This window comes from Panicum virgatum, chromosome 9K, assembly GCF_016808335.1.
Source record: "Panicum virgatum strain AP13 chromosome 9K, P.virgatum_v5, whole genome shotgun sequence".
Classification (NCBI taxonomy): Eukaryota; Viridiplantae; Streptophyta; class Magnoliopsida; order Poales; family Poaceae; genus Panicum; species Panicum virgatum.
The window spans coordinates 67,769,952-67,777,635 of NC_053144.1; the positions used below are offsets into that span (position 1 = coordinate 67,769,952).

Here is a 7,684-nt window from a genome sequence, read left to right on the forward strand (position 1 = left end):
ACGCACGCACGGAACAAGGATGGCCGGCGCGTGGCGCGAGGTTGGCCGGCGGCGGTGGTGACGTGGGGCGCGCCGCGATTCGTGCTCTGCCCACTGAGCAGAGTAAAACCGGATGTTCCGGTTTTTGAACCCGGAACTTCCGGAATTACTAATTTTTCAAAACCTGGGATGTTACAACAGCCCACTATCCACAGTTCTGTACTTGCGGCGACATCAAACTTCTGAACAGAATACAGTAGATCATTATTTGCTAGTCAATAGTCATATAGGTAGTGAACGAGCCCATAACCTGAGGAGTTATATAGAACTAGCCAATCCAGTTACAACTGCAGAGTAAAAACTATGACAGGGTCCCTAGTAGTTTAATCACCAAGAACCAAACAACACTGTCTGGACAGACAAGGAACGTTGCTATTGTCTTATCGAAAACAACATTCAGGTAAGCCTCAAAATGAGCAGGTGAAAGTTGAAGCTAACCGTGAGCCTGTTAACCGCCGTCATCAAGTGATCAAGCCACCACGCAAGGTAACCACCGTAGTCTCTACAACTATTCTGCCTGGAAGGGACAGAGAACTTATCCAGCGCATAGGTAAATAATTGTTATAGCACGGCATGGTTAGTTGCAGCAACTAAAAAGATTCAGAAAGTTGACCAACAACACAACATGTACAACAGAGAACTGGGAGAAGTCCTGCATCTTTCATGGACCGCGAGGCCCAGCGACCAGCGCCTGACAGATCACAACACTTGCGCATCGCCGGACCACGACAAGCAATAGCGCCGAGCTGGCCCGCAAGTAACAGCACTTAGAAGAAGGCAAACAAAGAACTCACTAGCCTAAAAGATGCTACTCAAACAAAACACTAGCCTAAAAGATGCTACTACTAGATCAAGGCAACAAAAAAAAATTGAAAAGCACATCTGAGAAGGTAGCCATTGGATCCACAAAACAATGCAAGGATTCCCCTCTCACCAGCAAAAAGGATGTTATTCCCCAGAATGTCAATGGATTTTGCTGCCAGCATGCCCTTTTTAATTCTCCTCCTCAAGAACTTGCAGCTTGTAACCTTGCTGCAAGTTGGATTAACAAAGTGATCAAAGGCAGAAGAGGACAGGAGGGTCAGTAAAGAAATGCACTGAAAGGTGGTGCATTGGTTGGACCGCTGTAGGCTTTCAAAGGAGGCACATGACCTCTAATCATACTTGCTTGGAAGTGATAGACTGAGGTAATTATCCCCTAGGAGCCTGCAATTAGCACTAAAATGCTGCACAGCACAACACTTGAGGCCTCCAGCTTTACAGATGTCTATCTTTTGTCACCTAGCAGAGAGAGAACAAAACATGTGGCCAAAAATAATTTGAATGCAGCACTTGTATTCATAAAAGTTATTACTTTGAACGTATCAATGATGGTGAGGAATATTTGAGCAACATACATAACAGTTATGAGGGCAATATACACACGAGACAGCTTTGGGTAGTGCAGATCAGCCTCAGGGGACGGTCTTCACCATATTGGAAATAAAAGCAACAGGTGGACACCACTAGCACGGAAAATAAAGCAGCTTCAATGGCACCCAGCATCAGCAAGCTCTGAAAATGCCTCCTCAACCAACTTGTTCAGGACATCCCCGCATATCTCCTTGCTGATTTCATCCACCTCCAACCTCAGCATTTCGGACCACCCTTTGCCATGAATCTCCTTACAGACAACCCAATCCGCTGCAAGGCCTGCATGGTCTCCCAAACCGGCAATATCGTTCTCATCATCGAGGAGCCAACTTCTTATTAACCTCCACGCTTCATCGATTACTAGCACATCACATGTAGCAACTCTAGGTGCATTGGAATACCGTGCAGTGCAAGGGTATGCACCCCAAAGTTTACTTTGACCAATGTCTAGTAGGGCAACATTGACAGAATCAATGAGGAGCCTCTGGTTTGACCGTCTCTCTCTGCACTTGGCATCTTCTACTTTGCGTTCCAACAGTTGGTCAAACACAACTGGGTCCAAAGGGCAGTCAAGTGAATGCCACCGAACAAAGATGTCTTTGGCCTTCTCATTACAGAACCCAGCAGACGTTAGAATCTTCTCGACAAATTCATATTGTTCTTGCTCATGGCTATCATCTTGGGCACAGCACAACGGAGCTTCTTGAGAAGCATCATCCCATGATAAGGTCCTTGCAATTGATCCAATTGGAAGCGACCTGGATAGAGGTTCTGCAAGCAAGATAATTGCACTTATTGACTTAGCCAACAATAATTAAGCACACATTATTGGTACTACATACAGCCCTAACTTCATACCCAAAATAAAACAACTCATGGTCACACCAATAGAGTTAATCATGGCGTTCAACAGTTAGAATGCTAGAAGAGCTAACGTGATGTTTTACCTTGTTTAACAGTAATTGCGCTCTCTGATGAAATGGGGGATTTCTCATTGACATCCTCAAATTGAGCATCAAGAACTGATGTAGGGCTAGGCTGGTCGAAGTGGGAATTGTGAATCTCAAATGACAGTGCCTTTTCAAGGGAAACTGGAGACTGCAAAGGCAAACACAAGCATCCAAGTTAACAAATATTAATCACATTCCAGATTGAAGAAAGGTAAACTTAAAGTGGGTAAGGAAATGTACCTTAGAAGTAGAGGGTGCTTTAAGTTCATGAACCGGAACTACAGTTAGTTCATTCTCGAACCGCTCTTCCAAATAGCCCAAAGCAACCCCATCTTGTAAGCTAGTACAAACATGTTCTGGAACATCTGATTTACCAATTTCTGCAGTACTGGCCGACAAAACTTGATTATTCGGGGTTCCTACAGGAGATGGGCTAACCTTCTCTTTTTCTGCTTTCTTACGTTTTGAGAAGAAACTCGATATCTTTCCCTTCAGAGATGACTTCCCATTCTTAGGTTTGACCTCCTTTGTCACTGTAGATTCTTTATGTTGAGAAACTGAACATCCACCATCTAACCTTAGGCTGTCAAAAGCTAATGAAGAGACTGGAACAGATCTTGACCTTGAGATCTTCCTTAGGGATCTTCCTCCCTCACCAACATCAACAACACAATTAGATGATACACCAACTGTTGGCTCATTGCTGCACAACTGTTTCGTAGCATCCGGAGATGCTTGATCAGCAACCTCTTCTTTCTTCATATCAGGCATAGCAAGCATTTCACCAAGTGTGCTCAAACTTCTTCGCACTGCCACCTTTTCCTGGGTTATCTCACTGGATGGAACAATTTCCCATCTGTCAGAAGTATATTTCTTAGCCTCCCTAGTCGCATGTGGCTCAGGGGAACAAGAAGCATGGCTCAAAGACGAGCCAAAGTAAGGATTGCTAAACCGGTAGATGTAATCCCAAGTATGATGTGATGTTGGAGTTCCAATATTTGAGTCACATAAGCTAGTGCCCCCTTCTTCAGCATGGTGATCATATGGTCTACCTGTGCTAATAGTATCAGACTGTATGCAACCCTGCAAAGATTCATAGTGGCGTCGATGCATTCCGTGTATCGACCAATCTATCTCATCACTCAAACGCCTTGATACAGCAGGTGCTTCAGAATCATCCAGATCGGCATGATAATATTGCTCAAATTGCTCCATAGAAGCAATCGTTGAGGTAGGTTTCAACACCACTATCCGGGTGTGTTTCGGAAGCCTTTCAACTTTCAAATGAGCAGCATCAGACTTGTGATTTTTGCTCCTTTCTGCTCTATTCCCGTCAACTGCATGTTTTTTTTGCCTTTTAATTGCTTTGTCACCCTTTCTGTCCACTGATTTCGAAGGCTTCAACACAGTAATGCGTTTTCTCTGAGGTGATGTTGGTGCAGAATGAAGTTCTCCAGATTGCTTTGCAAAGAGCGAGTTAGGTTCTTCAAGAAATTTGAGAAACAAATCTTTGTTTGAATTCAGGACTTCAAGAGCATCATGAAATTCCTTTGACTGGAGGATATTATCATGTGATGCTAGCTGCTTTGCTTCAATAAATTTCTGCCGGACAAGATCCATCCTTTGCTTGTCATGATCTTCATATGGCCTCCTTGGAGATTCACTGCTCAGACATTCACCTCTTGGCGGCTGGTAGCCAACTTCATAGACATCCTTGTACTCCACATCTTCAATTGAACTTGCACGCTTCTCATATGACATTTGGTTGTTAACTCTTGCCAATGTAGCAGATAAATGGCCATCGGGAAAACTCCTGTTAGAAGGTGGATGCTTAGGAAGATCCATATTATCATCAAGCCCCATCAGCTTTGCCACAACATTAGCTGTCTTCTGACTTGTGTCACCCTCCTTAGCCATTTCCTGAGCTATCAGCATTTTCATTGGCATACCACCTGATCTATCCGACGAGCTCCTCCTTGTGTAGCCAGTCACCTGCCGACATGGATCATGTTGTGATCAGCAGGTGGACAACATTTGACAGACAGCACTGACGGGCGCATGGTCGATAAAAACTAGCAGCAGCAAAACAAATTGCACTTACTGTCTTTGATCCAGCGTACTCCATCCGTTCTGATCGAGTTCCTCTCACCGGAGAGCCTGTCAGAAGAAGATAAGATCCATAATTAGGACGTTCATATCTCCCTAACTGAAGAATTATCACGGGGCTAATCATATGGGCAACTGCTGGAAGCAATATCATTGTGACTCAGTTCGGCAGGTGCCTAATAATACCATCTCTTGAGGCGACCTTGGCGCTGGCTCCAACGCTCAAATCAAAGAGGTTGATCATTCTTTATTCCCTCAATCCACCACCCCGGAAACAGCTGCAACGAAAATTGCCTCCACTAAATTATGGCAAATGCCTGAGGAAAAAAAAACGTGTAAACAAGTTAACACTCAAACCAAAGAACAGAGCGGCTTGAAAACGGAAGGGGGAATTGAACTGGCCACCAAAACAGAGAGGGTGGGAGTGAACACGAACGAGCTGAGCAGAGTGGACGCAGAAGAGAATTTGAAAGGCATCGACGCCCGTGAAGCGGCCCAAGCAAAAAAAGCGAAAAAGAGGCAGTAATTTTATCGCGGAAAGTGTCCAAACGGGTGCCAGGATGGAAAGATCTCATCCCCTTTCGCGCCAATTCGCCCAGATTCCGCACGGAGGAGCCCCGAACCACAATCCCATGCGGAAGCAACACAACTCAGCGAACAACGCGCAGCCAAATCGGATCAAGCGTCCCTAGGAAAAGCGAACGGAAAGAGGCCAAGAAAAAGCAAAACCGAAAAGACTAAGAGGCACGGCACGCACCAGTCCGAGAATGCGGGGGCGGCGAGATGATAACGGCGGCGGCGGCGCCCGGTCGCCGGCAGCCGCAGGCCCCCCCACCGGCGTTGTAGCGGGAGGTGGGGTGGGGAGAGCGAGACGTGGGGTGGGTGGGGTGCGCGCGGGGTGCGGTTATAGGTGTGACTTAAGCGACAAATTTTCTTATTATCATATCACCTGAATCAAGCCCCGCACACATGCAAAATGATCAGCCCATGCACGGTACAATGAAAATTTCATGTTATCAAGAAATATAATAAAATCAGCTGACAAGAGATGTTACTTAAAAAACTAAAAAAATATTAATCTCAAATTGAGTATCTAAATTAGATTTCGATTTTACCATAATTTCCTTACGATAAGGTCTTTAAATCAAGAACATATTTAACTACTCCTATGTTTAAAATATTTTCTAAAAATATTTCTTTTTAATACAGGATAGTCACCGTTCATCAGGGATACAATACGAACGATGTGCAGGTGGCTGTTTGAATTGAACGGCAGAACACGGGGGTAACGTTAAATTTCCAAGCGCATTCGTATTGAACGACGATGACGTCGCTGTAGCTTAGCTAGGCAGCCCCAGCAAGCGACGTGTGGATTTCGAGCACGTCTGACGGTGACTGGTGAAGTGGTGACTGGTGAGGGACGCAGCTCACCCGATCGGTACCACCAAAATGTACTTGGAAAACCACAACGAACTGAATTTCCATGCGCCACAAAAAAAAAAGAAACACGCAGCAAACGCTAAGGCCTCAAACTTGGAAGGAGGAATTTCGTGGGAAGTAAAATGAAAATCCATCCAAATATCACGAGAGAGTTTGTGATGATCAGTGAAATCTCATCGTATCAGCTGCTGGCACGACCGTAAGTGGCGTCTGCCGTGAGGAGTCGCGTTGCGTGGCGTGGCAGGCTAGTTAGCGATGTGGAAAGGATCACCCGTCTCCATCATAAGCAAAACGCAATTGGCGTGTTGTCCGTTTGTTAGCAAGGCCCAGGGTTGTTTATTGGTTGGTTAATCGCTCACCGGCTCCCCGCCTGCATCTACCCCGCATGCCACTCTCGCTAAACAAAGCGCCTTCCTTTGGCCTTACGTGAGAGTGTGAGGGGCAATTCCAATTTTTTTGTGCATATATACACAGGCGCGCAGCGCATGAGCGCTGCATGGAGCGAGCATCGCAAATCGGGAATATCTTGACGGTGACCGAACGCTGCTCGCAGCGATTGATAAAAACCAAATCAAATCAAGAACACTGCACGGCGAATAGCTCCATGCCTCCATGGAGGAGAGACTGTTGGGGATTGGGCCTTCGGGAAAGCACCCGAAGGTTAATTCCGGCCTCCAAAACATCTCCTAACCTATCTGCAGGCCCCGATGGCTGGGTGATAATTGCGCCCGAAGGATGATTGGCACCTTCCAGAAACTTGCGAAGCGTCGAGGAAATCACCTTCGGGAGGCCAAAGGTGACAGTTGGTCACTCAGAAGCACAGACTTGGAGATCAGGACCTTCGGGACCAAGGGGATCGCCTTCGAGAACGAAGGTGACGACTGATCGCTCGAAGACGGAACCTTCAGGACCGTGACCTCCGAAGGACCCCGAAGGACACGGAGACCTTCGTCGGGAGTAGGCGTGCGTGTGAAATGTGAATACATGAGAAGGTCGGATTTGTACACCTCTCACCTTGTAATTTAGGAAATGAGTTGTAAGTGAGCTGTAAATGAGTTGGAAATGGACAATTTAGGAAAATCTGGCCGAGGGCTAGGGGTATAAATAGCCCCCCTCTCCACAGTGTAAAGGGTTGAATTTTCTGGTTATTACTGGATAATTAAGCGCCTTCGTTTATTGCTATTTTTATACTGTTCATACTTCCTGTTTGGACATCTAAGAAGCCAAGATCCCAACAGCGGCGCCCACCGTTCCAGCTCGAAAAACAACCTTCGATGGCCCCAGCGAAGAGAAAAGCCCCCGCCGGCACCACCAGCAACTCCACTCAGCCTGATGGCTCTCCACTGCAGCACGAAGAGGCCAACCCACGAATTGAAGATATCACCACCGAAGCTGTTCTTCATGGAGATCCGGTTGAAGACACCGAAAACACCGAAGCTCATCAAATCCAATCCGCGGAACTCACAGAAGCAGCACTCAAACTCAAGACCCTTGAAATGAAGAAAAGGAACATCGAAGTTCAGCTCGCCACCAAAAAGAGGGCACTGGACCAGGCAAACAAGCTAGCCGAGGTCAGGCGCAAGCTAGCAGAAATGGAGGCAGAAGTTGAGAATTTGCAGAGGGCATACCAAGAAATGCCCGAAGGTTCTGCCCAACAAAAAAACCGCGTCTCCACCAGACAACCTTCGCTCACAATGAAGACCGAAGGCCACCACCGGTCAACCTCCCATTTGACC

The 7,684-nt window shown here is 46.4% G+C and overlaps 1 protein-coding gene across 4 annotated transcripts; it reads right to left on the reverse strand.

Moving 5' to 3' along the window:
* Positions 1-278: 278 nt before the first annotated feature.
* On the reverse strand, positions 279-5,422 carry LOC120647333. 4 transcript variants are annotated; one of them, XR_005664747.1, is made up of 9 exons: positions 5,266-5,419; positions 4,695-4,825; positions 4,504-4,559; positions 2,643-4,394; positions 2,400-2,550; positions 1,437-2,223; positions 1,204-1,320; positions 974-1,071; positions 279-785 (listed from the first exon to the last, which is right to left on the reverse strand). XR_005664747.1 is itself a non-coding variant. In XM_039924094.1 (6 exons), exons 2-6 carry the CDS (start codon positions 4,750-4,752, stop codon positions 1,568-1,570), a joined length of 2,673 nt encoding a protein of 890 aa, XP_039780028.1. In that variant the 5' UTR covers positions 4,753-4,825; positions 5,266-5,422; the 3' UTR covers positions 1,355-1,567. The 4 variants fall into 4 exon arrangements, 1 of the variants encoding a protein (XP_039780028.1); XR_005664746.1 differs by having other exon boundaries at positions 974-1,320; XR_005664748.1 differs by having other exon boundaries at positions 974-1,320; positions 4,695-4,786; positions 5,266-5,392.
* Between the last annotated feature and the right edge of the window lie 2,262 nt (positions 5,423-7,684).

What these genes read in the sequence shown, in the direction of transcription:
- LOC120647333 (XM_039924094.1), bottom strand. Translation starts at nt 4,752, where the DNA reads ATGATCAACCTCTTTGATTTGAGCGTTGGAGCCAGCGCCAAGGTCGCC. An exon ending in CAAGGTCGCCTCAAGAGATG is followed by an intron (nt 4,560 to 4,694) that starts GTATTATTAGGC and finishes TTCTTCTGACAG; the next exon opens with GCTCTCCGGTGAGAGGAACT. An exon ending in AAGCACCCTCTACTTCTAAG is followed by an intron (nt 2,551 to 2,642) that starts GTACATTTCCTT and finishes TTGCCTTTGCAG; the next exon opens with TCTCCAGTTTCCCTTGAAAA.